This window comes from Bradysia coprophila, unplaced genomic scaffold, assembly GCF_014529535.1.
Source record: "Bradysia coprophila strain Holo2 unplaced genomic scaffold, BU_Bcop_v1 contig_355, whole genome shotgun sequence".
Lineage (NCBI taxonomy): Eukaryota > Metazoa > Arthropoda > Insecta > Diptera > Sciaridae > Bradysia > Bradysia coprophila.
In genome coordinates, this window is record NW_023503613.1 from 11,471 (window position 1) to 33,024 (window position 21,554).

Here is a 21,554-nt window from a genome sequence, read left to right on the forward strand (position 1 = left end):
TTATAATGTTTCTGCGTATAAGAGAAAATAAGAAAATTATCATACCAGCGTTACAATAGTACCACTCTTTTAGTTCCACTTTTTTCGTAAAAGGAAAAAGTGGAACTATCTTCACGCCGCATATATGCAGCGTTACAATAGTTTCACTTTTTTAGTTCCACTTTCCTTATACAAGTTGCATACATGCAGCGTTACAATAGTTCGAATTTTTCCCTTTTACGGAAAAAAGTGGAACTAAAAGAGTAGTACTATTGTAACGCTGGTAATTATCATAAGCCTTTCAATACCACATTAGACAACAGTAGATTGTCTTTACCGCCGGCCTCACCTTCGGCACTGATCGGCAAATTTAAAAAAAAAAACAACAACATAAATCTGTAAAAAACGATAAGAAATGTAAGGCACTCTTTGCCTCACCTCCTACTGCACGTGATACCAGGCATTATTTTTACGAAAACATTTCTCCACATTTTCTTAAATTTTGAAAAATATAGGAAAATGTGAAAAAAATCAAGAAAATATGGGAAAATGTTTTCTTAAAAATAGTCCCAGTGCCATTTACTAGCTATACATTCTTAAAAATAAAATCTCATCTGTTAACATATGACCATGTGTCCCGTTTTCTTTTTAAATATTCTTTTTGATTTTCTCGACTCTCCGAGATCGTGATGGTTCGGACTGATATCTTGTGGACTTAAAAGTTAGTTATGTTTTTATTTATTTTTTTAATTGGACATGCTTCCATCTTTTGCCTAATTTTATTTTTTTAATTATTATCGATTTCCATTTAACTAGTTGGACACATTGGCCAATCTTCACTTCATCTATTATCAGAGACAACAAATAGATTTTTGCTTAAATACTAATTGAATAAACGATATTTAAGATAAATTTAATGTTACATACGTATCCGACTCTCAAGAGGAAAATGCAGCTTCCGATTTACCAGAACAGCTACCGCTACCCATGCTGTGACAACAACAACTAAAATTATTCGTAGACAATTCGATGCAAATCGGTTGATATAAAACATTTCTTTCATCCGACTTGGTATCGGTAGGTCGATGCATGGCCGTCTGGAATTTTTTTTTGCGTAAATGATTTACGTCAATCGAAGATATAACTCAATCATATTTACGTAATTTCGATTCTTTTTCTGGTCAAAGTCTGATCCATTGGGTTCCTTCAATCGTGTTGAATATGAGTTACAATTTCGTATAGTGCTCACGTTCGAATACATGGTCATGGTTGTTGGTTCACTCATATCGGACGCATTGTCCTTCGGGCGAAATATTGGAAATCGTCTTTTGAGTTCACGTTTGAATTTATCCTAAAAATAAACGTAAATATTTACGATGCCTCAACGTTTTACTATAATAATAAAAAATAATTTTTCGATGATATTTACATTATAAATACCATAGATGAAGGGATTGTAGCAACTATTGGACATAGCTAGCCAGTCTGAACAGAACCAAACGATATTTATGTATTTGTATTCATTTACGCATTCCCATGTTACTTGCAAAATATGGTAAACTTGCAATGGACACCAGCATATACCAAAAAGCAGAACTACTATAATTAACATTTTTATGACCTACAAAATAAACAAAAACAATTTTTTTAATAGAAACTTGTTAACCGCGTGTGTCTTTCACGTTGTTAGAATACTATTTCATACAGAAAAAAATCACCAAGGAATGTACGGGCGAAACACTTTTGATTATGGCATTTTGCAGTCTCTTAATTCTCTTTTGGCCGTAGGCCATTTCGGAGATGTTGAACAAAAAAAAACGTGGAAAATGAAATCCGAATTATATTTCAGGCCCAAGAGAGACGCCAAGACATTTAATCATTTTTATGCACTCAATGGGGGTGTTCCGACAGCATCTTAATATTACCGCTTTTTTAATGAGTTTTTCTTTCTATATGCGAAACAGCGTAAATCATGGAATGATACTTTTGTAAACAATGTAACATAGAAATTCATTCACCGAAAAGACTTTGTGGGCAAAAACAAATTGTATACATTAACGTCAGTTACATAAAGCAAATACGAAATGTGCGGGATGTAACTGTACAATGTGCAGAGTGTACAAGCTAAGCTGTTGAAGAACTTTCGCTGGTCCTCGTGTATTTATCATTTATAAAGTTTTACGTTTGCTAAAGGATTGTCAATTGCTCCAGGAATTTTGTTTAATTTTCATGTAAATATAAGAATTGAAGGCTAACTTTTTGGCAAAAAGTAAGTTTAAGTGGGTGGGTAAGGAACGAAAGCTAAAATTAAACTTTGTGGTCGGCCTTTTAATAATAAATGGAACAGTTACCTACAAGTAAACAATAGAGTAATTAGTAGTAGGGAATTTGCTAGTTATAGTTTGATATTAAAGTGCACAACGTAATTATGATACGGATTTCATTGTAGGAACGTAGCAACTAAAAGATTTGATTTAAAGATTTAGGGACTAATTAGCGATAAATGGTAAGCAAAGTTTTCGATATGTTAATAGGCGTCGGTGCTTAGCTAAACTTGTAGCCTACATTTGCGTGTCTTTTATTTCATTTTTGATTATATCTTTTCAATAAAATCTTTTTTGGAAAATGTATGACAGCGACTGTGTTAGCTTTAAATAAAAATTAGTTTTCGTTGTAATCGTTTGACTAGCAGTCGTGAGCAGTTTAAGAGGCACCGGTACCTAGCTAAAAGTGTAGCCTACATTTATGTGCCTCATATTTCATTTTTTGTGATATCTTTCCATCAGAAACCTTCTTCAAAAATGTACTACCGCATTTCCGACCACAAATGTGTTAGCTTTCAACAGAAAATACATTGGTTGTAGTCGTTTCACCAGCTCTGAGAAAAGTGAGCAGTTTGACGTAATTTTCATAAACTGTTCACGTTTCACATTCGTGGTCAGAATTGCGGTCGTACATTTTTCAAAAAGGATTCTGATGGAAAGATATCATCAAAAGTAAACTAAAATTCAGTATTTAAAAATCGCCCTAATGTATGCTTCTCAGCAAAGCACCGATGCCTCTTAAAGAATTGCGGTTCTATATTTTGTGAAAAGGGATTCTGTTGTAAAGATATTATCAAAAGTAAACTAAAATCCAGTATTTAAAAAACTAAGGCTCGGAATCAGGTCAGGTCAACCTGAAACCTGAAGTAGATCACCTGAACCTGAGTTGACCTGAAACCTGTTTATTCAATTTTGATCTGACCTGATTGACCTGAAAACCTGAATTGTTGATCAGGTAAAAACCTGAACCTGACCTGACCGACCTGAATCGATCTGATTAAATAGCCTCAATACAAACAACATAGACTCTACGGGTAATAGCGACAAAGTCAAAATGACCAAAATTTATTTGAAAATCTTTTGGTTCGTAATTTATAAATGAGTTACGGTATAAATAACGGAACGGTGCGCAGAACATGGCAAATTTGATAAAATTATCAAGGAAAAGTGAGTCAGTTTAAAACATATTCTTTTGAAATTTGTCAATAATTTATTTATTTTCGACCCAAATTTATAATGGCTAAATTTCAAGTTTTTTGACAAAATGATGTATGGACGACTTGTTCATTATCAAAATTTAAGGACACTTTCCATACATAACTTTTCGATTTCAACACGGGAACCACCAGGAACCACTTGCAAAAATAAAGCAAAATTTTCGACTAGGCCGCTATTATCCGTAGATAATGTGTTTAAATTATAGCCTCAAAAAAATTGATCATACTTCAGACAAGAGTGCGTCGTTTTTATTACACAGTCGCAACTACAGGCTTTGTCTCTTTCCTGCCCTTATTGTGTGAGCTTATTGTTATACAACATTTTGAACATACGTTAGCGTTGAGGGTTTATTAGACCTCCCAATTACATTTGTCGCCGTTATAGCTATTTTCAACGTTTTCACGTCAATGCAATGTTATGAGAACTGCTAATATATTTTTGATTTGGCTCATTCAAATAAAGTTTAGGTGGATCAAAAAGGCAAACCAAAAATATTTTCCTGTGTTAAGCTTGATGACGAGAGATTTTCTCACAATTCGATCTGAACCCATTTCTGTGGAGCGAGATTTCTACAAAGGAGTTCCTATTGTTACCCCGACCCGTTCGTCATTACAAGAAAACATAATGTTGGTGAAATCAGGGTATCAAGATTCCGCTAATTGATATTTTCTATTCGACTTAACTCATACTTCATAAACAAATTCTGTCACTTGTTGACAAAATCAAATTTCTTTTTTTTCTTGAAATAAATTCCCATTTCATCTTAATCCGAAAATTTCAGCGATGCAAAACAAATTATTCAAATTTACTCAAACTTATCCCGTCAAATTCAAAATTGTGAAGCAAGACTGCACTCAGTCAGAGATCAGGTCATTCAGGTTGTTCGGGTCATTTCAGGTTTTTCGAAAACCAGGTCAGGTCAGGTCAGGTCATTCCTTTTGGAGCAACCTGAACCTGACCTGAAACTTCAGGTCGAGTCATTTTCAGGTTCAGGTCGGCAGCAGTCGACCTGTTCCGAGCCTTATAAAAAACGCCCAAATGTGTGCTTTTCAAAAACGCCCAAATGTGTGCTTTTCAACAAAGCACCGATGCCTCTTACAGGAAATACTGCATATTAGAATTTGAACGTAAATGTCATAGTATTTGAGCAGGACCATATCAAAATAAAGTGAAACCATAAAAACATAATGTGCATTATGTGATATTTCTCTAATATGTGTTCTGTATAGTATAGACATGTCTTGAACATTCAACATTATTAATGCGCCCTAAACAACGTATGTTCTATGATTAACACAATTAAATCCGAATGTATATTTGTATGTTAAATGAGGTACATTAGAAAGACATAAAACGAGAACGTACGGCGCATTCATTTGGATTCATGGATTGTCAACAAAACGAAAGTTGTTCTAAAAGAATATGTGTTCATCATAAAGCAGGGACTATTTTTGGGAAAACTTTTTCATTTATTTTCGTAAATTTTCTCGACCTTTCTTGCATTCTTCCAAACTGGAAATGGTAAAAAAAAGGTAAAAGTACAGCTAGGCACATTTAGAATTACCATCCTATTATAAATTTCTTATTTCTATAACTTCTCCCATTTCTTCATAACGAGTATATATGGAGAAATGAGAGAAGCAAGAAAAATTAGAAATTTTTATAATAATGACGGTACTTTTAAATGTGCATGGCTGTAGGGGAAGTCTAGGATAATGTGGGAAAATTTAAGTCAATATGAGAAAAAATTATACCAAAAATAGTCTATGTCATTAAGGCAAAAATAAACAACTCACCCTCTTCTTATTTCTCATTAATGACACGTCTCTCGAATTTTGAGCGTTGCCTGGTGTCTTGGAACCCCTGCATTCGTATAAAGGAGAAAATATCAATAATGTAAACAAAAAACCACAAACACGCAATTACCACAATCGTATAGCCATTCGAACGTAGATAAAAGTAATAAGGCAGACCGGTATCATGTACTAGAAAAATTAAATATATTTCAAAATGGAAAATATTTACTCAAACATCTTAAAACAACAACCAGCGGATAAACAAATTTTCCGAGATACGATTATTATTACTAACGAAATTTATATTATTTTTTTTCATATTCCATGCACATATTGACTTAACTTGTGTAAACGAACGTACCTGAAAGAATACCAAAAAGTACCTATAGTGTCTCATTAACCAAGGGTCCAAGACTGTATTATCGCAGAACGGTTTTTGGTACTGAACGATTCTTCCATCGTTAACTGAAATGTTGCATAAAAATCTGTATTAATTCGATGACATTAACAGTAATCCAAATTCCATTCTTACAAGTTCTCTCCTCCAGCACTACAGTGACTCTGAGTGCAACGGCTATTGGAATGGAGAATATGATCGAAACGAACCAAATCCCAGATATTATCAACTTTGAGACATATTTGGTTGGTTTTGCACTTGAAATGAAAATTTTATCAATGTGAAAATTGTTTTATTTCTTTAATTCAAATCTTACCGTAATGGATTCATAATAGCTCGATGTCGATCTATAGCAATCGCTGTTAGCGTAAAAATGGATACATTCAAGCTAATCATTTGTATAAATGGACAAAACGAGCACATAAATTCGGGTAAATTCCATCTCTGAAGAAGAGCCGCTTGAAACTGTTCCGTTAATATTTGATTGTTAATCATAAAAAATAATTACATAAATTCAATTAATAAAACTTAAGCCGAAACAAACTTGAAACGGAATGCAGAATACACCAATAACGACATCGGCCAATGCTAAATTCGATATGAAAAAATTGGTAACAGTTTGCATGGACTTGGTGGTGGCTATTATCCAAATAACAAGTGAATTCCCAATTACCGCCAATAAGCTAATTGTACCGTAACATACGGACATCAAAATGATGAGTCCAACTGGTACCTCATATAAATCTGAAATGTTTTCTTTTTTCATTACACACATCCGATTTTAGAATTTCGATAAATGCATAGATACAATGTGTACTGTTCATGTACGAGCTTTGGTGAGCTTTAATACCAACTATATAATGCGTTTACCATTAATTTATATTTTATGTATGCAGATTTTGGAGTGGATCGAGTTTACCTACTTGAAAATCCACACCCATTCCCTTTCGTAGTTTTCCGAACCCCACATAGTTTCTAAGGTTATCGTAAGGCATCAGTAGGGAGGTTTGGAAAAGAACATGCAACTTTCATTTAGTTTAGATAGCTTACAGGAGTAGCAGCGTCCTTCCAAATTCATGATAACCCAAAAAACCATTCAAACAGTATTGGGTGTGAATTTTCAACTTGGCAAAATCGATCCATCATAACACAAATAATCCAAAATTCGGCATAATTTTGAAATCGTGTGGGGATAGAGAAAGTTAAAACAGGACTTAAAGCAAATGAAACATCCTCTCCAAAAGAAGAGCCGTGGAAAATGTCACAAGGGCAGCTACGAAACGCGGCAAAATCAATTTTCCTATTAGAAAATATTCTCGCGAGGGAAGTTGCTAGATAATAGGTGTAGGGGTTATGACTGAAGATAATTTTTCTAATTTAATTTAATACAGAAATGATGAAACGCATTATTCATCATTTCTGTGTTTATTAAGAAGAATTCAAATTTTACTGAAATGTGGCTCGAAATTTGATCATTAATCCGAAGTTAAAACAATCTGTGTGTTGTTAGTGAACGTATGAAACTTTTTGCTATTTCTACAACTAGAGTATAGTAAATTATTTCGGGAAATCATCATTATAGAAGTTATATAAAATTACAATTTCAGTACAATGAAAAATACGAACCTTCAGCCATCATATTAGTGTTCGATGAATTGGATGCATTGTAAGTGATTGCCAAATCCTTCATAATTTCATTGAGTTCATTACCATATGAGGACGTCATTTCGACAATGTCTCTTTGATTGTTTCACTATGTGCGTGCCCGTTTATTAGTGTAATTGATTAATCATCACATAATCGTGTCGACATGCACTGACTCTATTTGGGCGAGTTATAAAAAGTGATTGTAATGAGATGTGTGTACATAATAACGCATAAAAACGCAAAAATATTGATTGGAGTAATAAATTCTGATCTGAAGTGTGCACATTTCCATTTTTATGTGTATATTGTTTTGGGTCTGTAATAACGGCATGTGAAAATAAATTTTTACCATGCCATAATTTGCCATACGGTTTTTTGAAACAGAAACCACACATAAAGGTTGTTTGGCACTGAAGTACCCTAACTACACCATAAAATGCTACGAAATGCTTGGCAATTTCAATACCCGATTCCGTAAGTAGCTAATTTAGATATGTTTATAAAAGGCAATTTGCGCTAATTTTTCCACTAAAATAAGTTCAAGGTACACACGTACAACAAAAATGAAGTTGAACGATTTGCCCTTTAATGTTTGGTGTTGATAGATAGATGGATGAGTGGAGGAGTTCTGCACCTAGACCTGCGTTAGGCCTGTTAGTCCACAGGCTAAAATTTTTTCGAGTTTTAGGTTAAGAAGTCGAAATTGGAAGAGGAGATAATTTGTTGAAAGATTAGAAATGCAAGAGAGCGGAGAGTTATGCTCGAGAAGTTGCATGATGCACAGATTTTGACCATTTGTTTGACGTGAATTAGTTTGAAAATGAAACTTTCTCAGAACCTTTAAATGACTCAGAAAGGCTCCACAAATCAATTACTCTGATCGACGATGGCTTGTTTTAAGTTTTGGCGAAGTATTCTGAAATTGATTCTTAAACTTTAAATTAGTTTATTATACTTTGACGATTTTTCAGCAAATTGAAGGAGATTCCGAAGATTCCTCCATTTCGAAATAATATTGGATACAAGCAACAATCTTTTTTCCTGTCTTACAATTCTTTGAAAGTTCACCAAACTATTCGCTGAAAATAATTTAAAGAAATTATTCCTCATAAATTTCTGTCGAGTTGAAAAGCACTACTATACGAATGCAAGACTTTTTTCATTATATTTACTGAAAACAGATTCACTTTTTGTCACGATGCCGCGAAAAAGTACAGACATGAAAAACTTCATGAATAAAAATGCAGGAAGGATTTATAGGATGTGCATAGTGGAACGAATTTATGAAATGTAATTAATCAGACTGGAATGTAACCGAGTTTTTGTATTTACTTTTTATTTAACCGAATAACGAAATCAACATTTTTATGAACATAAAAATGCTAAATGGCACTAAAATTAATATCACATGCGTTAGGAGCATAAAATTTTGTAGCTTTTGATCCTCCTCTCCATAACAATTTGTAATTATTCTGTACAGAAATATCTCGGCTGTGAGTTGTATACTAAATGGAATTTAATTACATATTTGATGGGATATAATATCAAAAGTTAAATAAAAAAAAAATAGAAAACGAAAAGGATAATCGTTTTATTATACGTTTCCAGATAAACAAAACTACTTTATGAATTGTAATTTGAAGTAAAGTAAACAAAATCATAAATTCCAGTACTAAAATGTTGGTATTTGTTCTTGAAATACGTTCAATTAATCTAATTAATTAAAAAGATAATTGAGCGAAAATTTTCACAAATTTGTGCATATTAAACTGAGCTAAAGTTTAGGTTTGCTTTCAGTTTTGCAACTCAATAAATCAATTTAATTTGTTTTACTTCACATAATCACAGATTCAGTTCCATATGTTCAAAACACATAACAAACCGAACGTTAATTCCGTTCTCTTCGGATTTAAATTTAGTTCTTCGATTTTTAAATTCTTTTTGTAAGACAACCACAACAATTGATCGAACTGATCGGACCGTCGTTTAACTTCTTACTGAAAATATGTGAAAATTCTGTACGAAAATCTAAATAGAAAATTATGTTCACAATATCTGTATAATATACACAAAGTCATAAGTAAGTAAACTTGTTACGTTTATATTATGTGCGCTGGTAAACACATTCAGTGTTATTCATATGGGACCATAACGGTAGGGGAAAACTACTAAGCAAAATAGTGTTCCACATATTTTAATTTCTCTTGTTGATCAGAAGGTTGAGTTGCAATGACACTGCCGTTTTGCCCTTATCCATCTATAATTTTGTGTACTTTGCAGACAGCTCATAGTTCCACTAAAGTTCTGTTCGATAGGAATAAAATGGAAGTTGCTCCACAATTTTCTCCAGTTATATCCCCCTTGCTACAATGTAATCTATATATCTTAAGAAAACATTTGTTCAAAATAAAAATTGTTTCGGCAAATAAAAATTTTCACAAAGAAGCGTGAAAGTGATAACTGAAGAATTCAATGTACAAACTGGTGCAAAATGTTCCCATTAAACTCCAGTATAACTGCAATGATGGTGCAAGGCATTCATTAAATTAATTCTACTAAAATAAACAACCTTTCAATGGAGCAGTAGATGGAAATCATATGGATGGTAATAATCGAACGTTATTAGTTTTGGGTTGAGCGTTAAAAATAATTCCATTTACCAGTATTTCCATCTAATTGGTACCAATTTGATGATAATAACGGTAGCGAGAATTAAAATATTTTAAAAGGAAAAATTCCAATGGTCGTCGATCAAAAAATATTGGTCGAATATAATTTCCCGAAATCATATTCAACCATAATCAACAAGATTCACACAAGAATCCATCTTTTCCATCTTTTTTTTTACAATGACTCAGGCCTCCCACTCCTCAGATTTTACCTCAAACTACTACATTTTCAAAAAATGATACTAATGATCCTAAAAAATGATACATCGAACATCTCATTAACCTCCAATAAATCAGCATTAAGATCAATACAATCAGTGGATGAGTAAAATAACATGAAAAATTTCACTTCTCATTTCTAAGATCTCAATAAAGGATTATTTTTGGTAATTACTAATTTGGCATAATTTGATAAATGTCCAAAATTGAACTTAGAGCTTTTTGGTAACTTTGGGTGACTACAATTTTTCTGTATAGATCCATTTCCGGTACTGTAAGACAATACTTTGTACATAGAAAATCAAAGGATGTTACAAGAAATAGAGACCTCCAAGCAATTGCCATTGTAAAACGAAAAATATGTGTCTTATACAAGAAAGGGCTTATTAGAATTCGTACAATGATGATTTTATGACAAAAATATTGGCCTTCCACATAGATGTCTTTTTACAAGGACACATAAAAAGTTGCTAAAAAATATATATACTTCTCATCGAACGAAAGCTCCTAAATATCTCCAATAAACTAAGTTTAAAACCTCCTAAAACTCCTAAAATAGAAGGATTTTCAAAGCGTTGTTTTGCGTTGAAGGCCTGATAATGATATTTAATTAACACGTATAATGGCGAATGAAAAAGAAAGTAAAAAATTATAAGAATTTCTTTGGCCGGAAGTCATTTGAAACAAAATATAAATTTTAGAATTTTTTGGAAATTTGTCGTCCAGTGTCCAGAGTCGACACATTATATATTATGTACCTGTTGCCAAGATTGGTATTTTGACGTGTAGGACATTATTGCCCTAGCCGAAGGTAGAGGCGACATAACTACACGGTCAATATCGTCAGGAACGATATTATCGTTTTCTAGACGATAGTATCGTCTAAAAAACGATATTATTGTTTTTTAGACGATACTATCGTTCGTCCAAAAAGACGATATTATCGTCCCAAAAATTTTCATCCAGGACGATAATATCGTCAAAAAATATAAATTCTAAAATATTTTCAGGACGATATTATCGTTTTCTGGACGATATTATCGTTTAAAAAAACGATACTATTGTTTTTAAACGATAATATCGTTTTTTTGGACGATACTATCGTATAAAAAACGATACTATCGTTCAAAAAACGATAATATCGTTTTTTTTGACGATAATATCGTCCTGGATGAAAATATCCGCTGGACGATATTATCATTATTTTCTATTTCTGAACAATTTTATCGTTATTGTGGACGATATTATCGTCCTGGGCGATAAATTTTGGGACGATAATATCGTCTTTAATTATTTATTTTTTTAATTTGAGACGATAATATCGTCCAGGATGATAATATCGTTTTTAATTTATTTAAAATAAAAATTCTAGACGATAATATCGTCCTGGGCGATATTATCGTTCTGGATGGCTTTTGAAGACGAAACACAAAATTGAACAAAAATGTGTGGGGAAAATGTGGAATATCTTAGCTCAACTCAAGAATTTTCTTGAGATTGAGTTGAGTTGAGAATTCAATCTCAACTCAACTTGTGATTGTGGTAATTTTGAGTATACCAACCATAGGGAAGTAATCCTTTTACGAAATTTGATTGAACATAAAAGCGTTTTAACACGCCGAGCGATCCGGCCCATTGCCCAGAACGGAGCGGAGGGCCGCAATGCGAGCCGGGCGCCGGAACAGTGTCGGTAACTTAGGAGTTAATTTTTTTTAACGCATCCGCATCGTCTCATGGTATCGTTCCTGACGATATTGACGGTGTGGAAATGTCCCGCCACCAGCCGAAGCCGTGGGCCATAATACCTATACGTCAAAATAACAGTCTGGCAATAGGTGCATATCATATTTTATTTGTCGAGAAGAGATATATCGAGATAAACAAAAACTCCCTAGAGGGATAAGCTCGAGATTATCGTTCTACACAGATAAATAATTTTAATAAAAAGGAAACTGAATGGCACCAAACCAAGTATGGTCCGTCCAAACAAACCGGAGGAAATAACGATTTCATATAAAAATACTCACCTTTCAATGATTTTCTTTAAAATGTGAGTTTGTTTACATAAAATCACAATTTTATCCGCTCCATACAAATTTAAACATTAGGATCAAAAGTTTGACCACTGGCAGTCGTTGCAATCGCATACCACAATTTTGTGTTCTAACTAAACGCAGCGTGTACCACTGAAACTGCTAAATACAAATCCCGATGGAAGCCGCAGACCCGGAAGACCGAGAGCGAGATGGAAAGATGCAATTGAGTCTGATCTGAAAGTACTAAGAGTGAGCGACTGGAGAACGTTGGCACGGAATAGGTCCGATTGGAGAAGATTGCTGGAAGAGGCCAAAACCAATAGTAGGTTGTACTGCCCGCTTAAGTAAGTAAGTAAGTAACTAAACGCAGCAAACTTCGCAAAACGGGGTAATTTTTGAATTCTGTCTTAAGAAAACAAATAAACTGGAAAATCTGACTAAAAAGTTTGCTGAACAATTTGATGTAACCAGGAAATGTTTATATTTAAAGTTAAGCAAAGTAAAATCACTAAATAGTTTAAAAAAATGTTAAAATTGGATGTTGATTTCTCAGGAATTTAATAGTAGATTATTCACCTCTGTCCACATGTTTATTTAGATACTTGGGGAGTTATTGCATGAGCCAAAGACGAATGTTATAACCCAAAGTGTCTAAATAAACATTTGGACAGAGGTGAATACGCTATTTTATCTACCGACGGCGAAATAATAGCACTTTTTCACTGCTATTATTTCACCTAGGTAGATAAAAAATATTCCGCCTTTGTGAGGTTAGCTACAATTAGTTAGTACAGTTAGTGCACAAAAATATTCAAAGAGAACTAGATACTGTCATTAGTTTCGCCAACTGAAAAGATCTATACTTTCATTGAATGGCACTGGATACGGATTTTGAAATTGATATAAACCGATCCACCCTATGTAATCTGTATGTTTTACTAGCACTCATTCAGATTTCTTTAAGGATAATTATCGAGGTTTAATTTGAATGGCTTCTATAAACTCTACCTCCAGTCTTTGTATAAATATTTAAAGAAGAGCATCCCGACAAAATCATTGGTCGTAAATTACAATAAATTTCTTTAATAATAGCATAGTGAGTGAGTCACGAGGGATTCAATACGAATGTGCAATTCAATGAAATGGACAAGGGCACTTAGGTAATTACGAGAAGATTCATTTGCAAAATCGGTGATATAGCAACATAGTTTTGTGTATGTTTACATTATGATTAGTTATTTGTATACTGGGACGAATTAGTCTAATCACATTTACATCTTCTAATTAATTTATAGTTTACAATTTAAATAAAAATTTAATAGTTTTGAATATGCACATTATTTCCACTTTTCTTTTATTTTAATAAAAAAATTAGACATTTTATTTTACAAGTAAAATATTTCGTTTAAATTTTTAGACGGTGGAAGCGTACCCAAGATTGATGCAACGTTTCCTCGTTGAATTGCGATTCCTAGCCGTTGAAAAATGTAGCTCGTTGCCCGTTTCTCTTTCGTTACTTCTGTGATTTTGCTGCCAATTTCCACTTTTAAGTTTCCTCCTTCGGAGGAAATATTAATTTCATATAAAAATACTCACCATTCAGAGATTTTCATTGAAATCGCTATTTCCTCTGCTACATACAAAGTTTAACATTAGACCATACCTATAGAGTATATTCGAAAATTCTACAAATTGTAATGAGGATAGCAGAAGAGCGAGAGGCCCATGTATGAAAAGCTGTCGTGTGAAAGAGATGAAAAAGATTTTGTAATGTGGGTGGATAGCTGGAACTTACCACTTTCATTGATTTTTACGCTCAGTTTTCGACATTTGTTATATGACGTCAGTGCTATTTTGTTCAAATCGGTTTAGGCAAAGTTCTGAAGAAACAGGTTAAGACACCCAAGGTTCTTAAAGAACAGGTTAAGACACTTTCGAGTTGATCACGAAGGCGGTGTGATCAAAATTTTCCTGTAGTACCAACTAGGTTTGGAAAAATTTATATGACGATTTCAACTTAACAAAAAAAAAATTGTTTTCAAGTTGACTTTTCAAACAATATACACGTCTGAATTGTCAAGATTTGTGTTTCACCCGCCTTCGTAAGTGTCTTAACCTGTTCTTCGATAAACGCACTCAGTACAGATTTTGTGTGAAATCAACTTGAAGAAAATGTTTTTTAGGAAAATTTGGAATTTTGTTTTTGTTACGTTGCCTTTTTCATATAAACTTCATAGCCGCTGAACTCAATTTGTGTGTCACCGCCTTCGTGATCAACTCAGAGTTTTCTTAACCTGGTTCTTTCAGAACCTTGGGCTTGGGCACCTTTAAACGGAACTATTAGTTAATTGCGATGGTTGACCTTCGGTTGATACTCAATGATTTTATGAATTTATGAGCCTTAGTACCAAAAGATGACGTCTTCATTAGTAATGAATCATTACCATAACAAATTATGTTTCAATTACGAGCCTCCTGAACAAAAGAATGTGAGGATTCCTTAAAAAAGCACCGCTCGTACTAATATTTATATATAGTGTAGTGCTGTTGAAGTTGATATAAGTTCGGGGATTGCTGGGTTGTTTAATGTCATTTTAATAATCGTGCTGCAATACATTTTAATATCGCAGAAAATAGTTGCCGTTAAGTTGAATTCACAGTTGTCCGTTTTCCAGTCGTGCTGCCTCCGTTTTCCAACCATGTACTTGGATGTTCGAATTAAAACAATGCAAAAGTCATTTAAACTGTGGAAACGTCATGTAAACGAAGCGCTAGACGGAAGCAAAACGGACGACTGTAAAATCAACTTTACATTTACTATGGTAAGACACACCAGCTTAAAACTTTCAAATTAAAGTGCGACAAATTACTTTCATTAATCTCACTCATTTGGTTTTCCTACACCAGTACTCATATGGTCACATATCGCCTCAACCAATGTCACAACAAAACAAAAAAAGAAAACTTGACAACCGGAAGACCCGTTGACATCTCTCTTTCTTTTACCTCCACAGTTCTGTCATTGAGAAGCAGAAATTTTTGTGGATTCACAAAATCTCAATAAATCAACACCATCGAGGTTTAAATTGTACTAGGAACGATCCTAAACTAATCTAAAATGCCACCAAAATTCGATCCGACTGAAGTGAAGAATGGTAAGCACGTGAAATATTGTTTTATTTTCGTTTTTGTTTGCGTCTCAGGTTGTGTGTATATGCTGTTGGACATTTCATACAAAAATTAATTAAATTTCTGTATTTCAGTGTACCTCAGATGTGTCGGTGGTGAAGTAGGTGCTACATCATCGTTGGCCCCAAAAATCGGTCCATTGGGTCTGGTAAGTTGAACATTGTTGTATTGATACACAAACCGGAATGGTTAAGTGGATCTTGTTGTCATGCTTACATCGTTTTTGTTTTACTTTAAACAGTCCCCAAAGAAAGTTGGTGACGATATTGCCAAAGCGACTGGTGACTGGAAAGGCCTTAAGATCACCGTTTGTTTGACCATTCAAAACAGACAAGCAACCATTTCAGTGGTTCCGTCAGCTGCTTCCCTAATCATTAAAGCTTTGAAGGAAGCTCCCCGAGACCGAAAGAAGGTCAAGAACAGTAAGTACCTCAAGATTGTTCATTGTTTACTTGCGGCATTGTTCTCACATCTTCGAATTTTGTTTTCAGTCAAACACAATGGCAACATTACATTCGATGATGTCCTCTCCATTGCCCGTACAATGAGACCAAGATCAATGGCTCGTGAATTGAGCGGTACTGTCCGTGAAATTTTGGGAACCGCACAAAGTGTAGGCTGCACCGTAGACGGACGTCCACCACATGATATCATTGATGATATAATCGATGGATCGGTTGAAGTGCCCTCAGAATAAGCGCGACGGTTCCAATAAAACGAGAATTTATAAAATACATTGCGTATTGTGTTCTAATTAAGTCGGAAGATGCAACCAGGTCCAATGATTTTTCGTATTTGGACGATTATGCCCGGTCGGTGTGTGTTTTATGTCCAGTTCAATTCAGGGTTGGAATTAGTGTCAGGAAATCTGTTTCAAATGTTTGCAAGTTTTGTGGAAGGCGAGTGTATTTCCTGAAAATCATTTTGTGCCATTCCATTGAGAGTTTAACTTTTAAATGCTTAACGATTTGATATTATTTGCGTCAGCGGTTACTAACTTTTCATAGTCAGTAAACGTGGAGGGATCATAATAGCGTAACCGGAAAATTGATGATGGAGTTTGGTTAACTGATTTGCAATTCCCCACAAAGTGTATTCAGCAAAACTACAGAGTGTGAATTTTACTCACCAATCCCTTTTCATCTTTAGTCTACGTCTCACGTCTTATCACAGTTTTCCATATAATTGTGTCTTTGCAGCGTGATAATCTTGACAGGAAATTTCGTATGAATGTTCAATATGGTACCTTACCTCTATGGATACAACGAAATATTTCCATACAGCCTGTCAAAATTATTTCGGAAAAAAATCATTTACGTTAAATACACGGGGTGACAGCCGTTAAATACCAACATGCTGTCTTTGTTGATGCAGTGTTGCGTCTATGGCTGGAATGTTAGTTTTAGTGTTCCGGACCAGGGCTTCATTTGTGATTTCCAATAGACTATCGAAATCGGACTTATGAATGTTTTTGCAGTGCTTGTTACGAGCTTCATCTGTTCAGAGGTTGTATCTGGCGGTTGAAAGTTTGAAAATTGATACCATGATACCAGGGCTCGGAATCAGAGCCTATTTTAAGAGAATTGAATTCCCGTTTTACCTGCTCTTATGATTTAAAATTAATTGGCTGGCTTACAAAAGATCAAAAGCAACAGCAAAAGCAAAATTCGCACGTTTTTCAATATGTAACTTTAGATTGAATTCCCTTAAAATAGGCCCTGCTCGCCCTGCTCGGGACAGATGATAATTAAGATTTCAGTTCGAATTCAGATCAGATCTTAAAATCAGATCTTCTGTTCTGAAAATCAGAAAATTTCCAGGTTAATCTGAGCTGTTTCCTACATGGTTCCCTTAGCAATTTTGATTTATATTGGACCTAAATTCCAAAAACTGAGTTAGGATAACTGTCGGGAAGAGGTAGTGGTTCAAACGCACGCTTTGAATTACTACAATGATTTTTTGATAAAGCGTCAGAAGAGATTTAAACTCGTCAGTGCGAATGTCCTTTTCATTATCAGTGTTCATGTTCTGAGTTCCAAACTAAATTCTTCATCCTACTCCGCTATGGTGCTTAGGGCATCAACACCATCAACAAATTATCTCCAGCGGACTCGATTCTTTTCCGGGGCTTTGATTTCATTACAGTATTTCCCTTGGGCCTTGGTTTCGTCGATTATGGTCCTTTTCCACGTAATTTATTTATTTATTTTATTTGTTGGTTTTGAGACCGTTCTAACAGCCTTTTACAGCCAATAACAAGTTCAGTCTGGACCACCGGCTTTACGTGACTTCCGAACCACGCCTCGAAGTATGTAATTACTCTCTGAGGAAAGTTAGGTGCGAAATGGATATCTCGCCTTAATGTAGGCTAGACATATGTACATAAATTCATCGTATTTTGGTTACGTCATACGATTCATTCAGTGTGTACATCGTTGCAGCCACCAATCACACCGCAACTACCCAAATTATGAAGCTTGAGTGAACTAAGGACGTTACCAATGCGATATAATCGCTAGAAAAATTCCATGCGGAATTTGTCTGTCACGGGAATCGAACCCGGATCATTTTGGTGGAAGGCTAGTACGTAACCACTGAGCCATCCCGTAATATTTGGACGGCTTCCCTTTATGTTTCACTTTGCGTACCAGTCTAGCGCAGCTATGTCGTCACTGGGTCGTCGAAGAGTGTGTCCCATCCAGTTCCACTTCCACCTCCTAATCATCGTTGCCGTATTCTCTACGTTGGTAATTCTTCACAAATTGTCGTTCGATATGACTTTCGGCCAGAAGATTTTCAGTGTACGTCTTATAAGCAGTTGTTTACGAACACTTGAATCGGACATTCTATCGCTGTTATCACCTTTCACGTTCCGCATCCGTACAGAAGCACTGAAAGAACATTCGTTTTGAAAATTTTGATCTTCAGGTTTCTTGAAATTTGGGAGGATCTCAACAAGTTATTGTAGTAAGATGGTATGTAATAGAGTTAGGTTATGGATGCAAGTTATTTTGCAACGATGCAATAGTACATTGAATGACAAGGGGCGAAAGTAAAAAAATTCAACCGTGTGCGAGAGTTGATGCCCGCGCCGAAGGCAAGGGCCTCAATCGCACAGGTTGAATTTTTTTACTTTTACCCCGAGTCGTTCATTAGTCATTTGTGTACCTGTTTTGGACGATTGATTTTAGGCAATTTCGCGGATTGTAGGCCGAACGAAGTGAGGCTTACAAGCGAAAGTGCCTTAAATCAACCGTCCCAAACAGGTGCACATGTAAGTTTTCATGCAGAGGGCCGGAAACCCGAGAAAATTCGAAAAATTGCCCTCATTTTCGGCCCCGAAGCATGAAAAATTATATTACTAACAAAAAATTGTTCTACGATATGCCCCGAAAAGTTTTATATGTTAGTTTGAAAAGTGCGTTTTCTTCCTGTAGTACCAAAACCGTCACATTCACTCACCAAATTTAGTACCGAAAGAGCAACATTCTCCCCTACTATTTTCTCTCAATTTTCATTCCCGCTTATGTCATTTTCGATCCTATCTTTATTCTTTCCCAAATGTGTCAAGTTGTTGTATGTACGCGAATGTAATGTTTTTAGTGTTTTGTGACAATGCATTCATAAGGATTGCTTTCAGCATTCATTCGGACTGCTTTCGGCATTCATTCGGATGTCTTTCGGCATTCCTACAGATTGCTTATTTTTCGACATTTTTGAGAATACATGCACACGGAACGGACTTCTTTAGGCATTCATACGGATTACTTTCGGCATTAATATGGAATGCTTTTGCACCGGTATGTTGTTCAGTTTTGTTGTTATGTTTTGTTCGGAATGTGACTTTGGTACTCCAGGAAGAAAAATAGTATACAAACCACGGATCAAAAAGGTGTGTTTTAGACCCAGGTGGTGAAAACGTCCAGGGATGGAGCGACGCGAAGCGGATGTAACATACTATTTCAGTACATTTTTCATTTTGATGTTTTTTATACACAACTGCTGCACAACTGAAAAAAGTCTTTTTCGTGAGAGAATCCACTAAAATTACGTGAGAAGAAAAGAGAGAGAAGATGACAGGTATAGCCATTTTCAAATTTGAAAGATTTTCGACATCAGAAAAAAACAAATTAAAAATATAAAACTTCATAATTTTGCCATACCGTAGATCAATTATTTGCTAAAAATAATGTTTCCTACAAAAAATAATTAAACAGCCTAACTCCATTGTTTGTTTTATCCTAGCAGGTTGTTTCCAGCAAAACATGGGTATGTACAAGAATGATGTCTTAGCTACGAAACGGAATCGATAGATCATTTTCATGACCTTGTAAACGTCAGAAAAATATCGAATGAATTGAACGAACGATTTTCATGTAAAAATCAGTAAATTGAACGCAGTTAACGTCAATTTATTGAGGTTAAGGACTACTTGACGAAAAATTAAGTGGGGTTACGTTGACAAGTACCGTATAATGAAAATGATCTATAGCAGGGACGCCGACTTGTGTTTGGGAGTAGTGGTTTTAAAATTTCTAAAATTCTAAAATTTTATTTTCACTGAAGAAAAACTTGGTTTACAAAGACAGTTTCAAACTATAATTGAAAGAAGGATTTCAAGCGATGGTGTTGTCGTGTTATTTCTGTGGAATTTAAAGTGAATCATTGGGTCTCAGCAAATGCAACGTGCATGAAGTTATAAAAATACTCAACAAATTTAAATGAAAAACGCCAAGATTTCAATTTACTGTTCATATGGTTCACATCGATTCGGTGAAAATGTCAAAGTCGTGTTGATGGCGTTGATGGCGTCGATTGTCATATTGTGAAATTCATAACAACAGTGCGGTGCAGCAAGCAATTTCCGTGATTTTTTGATATTCTTAAGTTTTCTCCACTTCAATTAAATTTGAAATTTTCACAAACAAAAGTCGTTCAATTAAGTCACCATGGATGATGAAGCCGAAACATATAAACTCTGGAGAATTCGGAAAACAGTTATGCAGGTAACATAACCTATAAACTCATTACAACATTCAGCCTGTGTTTACCTCGACATTTTGTGCATTTCAATTGACTAATTTTCGGTTAATTCAGTCTTCGGTACATTGGGTAGGTGTAGTTTTACACCAGTAAATTTCTCAAATTTCTGTTTTGGGGCACCTAATAAAACAGTCCATAGGACAGTGAAGATAGAACGGGGCTCGATTCTAACTTGCAAAAGTCATAGAATTTCTTATCAGTATCAGTATCAGTACCAGCAGCATTTCTTTACGAATCTCCAAAATATTTTTAATTGCATTGATTCGCTCGATCTGAACCATTTTTACGTTTCATTTCAGTTGAGTCATGACAGAGGTTATCTCGTAACGCAAGATGAATTGGATCAAACATTGGAACAGTTCAAAGAACAATTTGGTGACAAGCCCAGGTACATCTGTTTTTATCATCCCTTTTAGTCAACAAAACTTCAAACCTGTTTGTCAAATTTTCAGCGAAAAACGTCCTGCTCGTTCCGATTTAATCGTACTGGTTGCACACAATGACGATCCAACAGATCAAATGTTTGTTTTCTTTCCCGACGAACCGAAAATCGGCATCAAAACTATCAAAACATACTGCACCCGTATGCAGGAAGAGAACATCCATCGAGCAATTGTCGTTGTTCAGGGCGGTATGACTCCATCGGCCAAACAGTCCTTGGTGGACATGGCACCGAAATATATCTTAGAACAATTCCTCGAATCTGAGTTGCTGATCAACATTACGGAGCATGAATTGGTACCTGAGCATGTTGTTATGACCCCCGAAGAGAAACAGGAATTATTGCAACGATATAAGTTAAAGGAAAATATGCTCATGCGAATTCAAGCTGGTGATCCGGTGGCTAGATACTTTGGATTGAAAAGAGGACAAGTAAGTTGAAATGTCACTAGGCAGTAAAATGTGCAACAATTCAATTTGGATTCGATTTTAGGTTGTCAAAATTATCCGGCCATCGGAAACAGCTGGCAGATACATTTCGTATCGATTGGTTTGCTGAATATTCCAATGTTGTATACTAAAGTTAGAGAATTAAA

The 21,554-nt window shown here is 34.9% G+C and overlaps 3 protein-coding genes across 6 annotated transcripts; 2 read left to right on the forward strand and 1 right to left on the reverse strand.

Annotated features, from left to right (window-relative positions):
- Positions 1-728: 728 nt before the first annotated feature.
- On the reverse strand, positions 729-9,357 carry LOC119081200 (tachykinin-like peptides receptor 99D). Of its 4 annotated transcripts, XM_037189918.1 has the most exons (12): positions 9,244-9,357; positions 7,341-7,535; positions 6,259-6,458; positions 6,031-6,179; positions 5,850-5,971; positions 5,679-5,782; positions 5,448-5,506; positions 5,318-5,384; positions 1,409-1,600; positions 1,139-1,330; positions 903-1,076; positions 729-862 (listed from the first exon to the last, which is right to left on the reverse strand). In XM_037189918.1, exons 2-11 carry the CDS (start codon positions 7,438-7,440, stop codon positions 918-920), a joined length of 1,344 nt encoding a protein of 447 aa, XP_037045813.1. In that variant the 5' UTR covers positions 7,441-7,535; positions 9,244-9,357; the 3' UTR covers positions 729-862; positions 903-917. The 4 variants fall into 4 exon arrangements, with proteins under 4 accessions (XP_037045813.1, XP_037045815.1, XP_037045812.1 ...); XM_037189920.1 differs by having other exon boundaries at positions 729-1,076; positions 5,451-5,506; XM_037189917.1 differs by having other exon boundaries at positions 729-1,076.
- Positions 9,358-15,268: 5,911 nt separating this feature from the next.
- On the forward strand, positions 15,269-16,210 carry LOC119081199 (60S ribosomal protein L12-like). Its single transcript, XM_037189915.1, has 4 exons — positions 15,269-15,440; positions 15,549-15,622; positions 15,716-15,896; positions 15,966-16,210. Exons 1-4 carry the CDS (start codon positions 15,404-15,406, stop codon positions 16,169-16,171), a joined length of 498 nt encoding a protein of 165 aa, XP_037045810.1. The 5' UTR covers positions 15,269-15,403; the 3' UTR covers positions 16,172-16,210.
- A 4,081-nt stretch (positions 16,211-20,291) lies between these two features.
- On the forward strand, positions 20,292-21,554 carry LOC119081201 (DNA-directed RNA polymerases I, II, and III subunit RPABC1). Its single transcript, XM_037189921.1, has 4 exons — positions 20,292-20,480; positions 20,817-20,905; positions 20,970-21,390; positions 21,452-21,554. Exons 1-4 carry the CDS (start codon positions 20,424-20,426, stop codon positions 21,515-21,517), a joined length of 633 nt encoding a protein of 210 aa, XP_037045816.1. The 5' UTR covers positions 20,292-20,423; the 3' UTR covers positions 21,518-21,554.

Excerpts from the sequence above, each read along its gene's own strand:
- LOC119081200 (XM_037189918.1), bottom strand. The coding sequence starts at position 7,440 with ATGACGTCCTCATATGGTAATGAACTCAATGAAATTATGAAGGATTTG. Across the intron at positions 5,783-5,849 it reads AGTGCTGGAGGAGAGAACTT|TTAACGATGGAAGAATCGTT; the intron begins GTAAGAATGGAA and ends GCAACATTTCAG. Across the intron at positions 1,601-5,317 it reads TAATGAGAAATAAGAAGAGG|GTCATAAAAATGTTAATTAT; the intron begins GTGAGTTGTTTA and ends TTTATTTTGTAG.
- LOC119081199 (XM_037189915.1), top strand. The coding sequence starts at position 15,404 with ATGCCACCAAAATTCGATCCGACTGAAGTGAAGAATG. Across the intron at positions 15,623-15,715 it reads AAATCGGTCCATTGGGTCTG|TCCCCAAAGAAAGTTGGTGA; the intron begins GTAAGTTGAACA and ends TACTTTAAACAG. Across the intron at positions 15,897-15,965 it reads CCGAAAGAAGGTCAAGAACA|TCAAACACAATGGCAACATT; the intron begins GTAAGTACCTCA and ends TTTTGTTTTCAG.
- LOC119081201 (XM_037189921.1), top strand. The coding sequence starts at position 20,424 with ATGGATGATGAAGCCGAAACATATAAACTCTGGAGAATTCGGAAAACA. Across the intron at positions 20,481-20,816 it reads TTCGGAAAACAGTTATGCAG|TTGAGTCATGACAGAGGTTA; the intron begins GTAACATAACCT and ends GTTTCATTTCAG. Across the intron at positions 21,391-21,451 it reads TTGGATTGAAAAGAGGACAA|GTTGTCAAAATTATCCGGCC; the intron begins GTAAGTTGAAAT and ends ATTCGATTTTAG.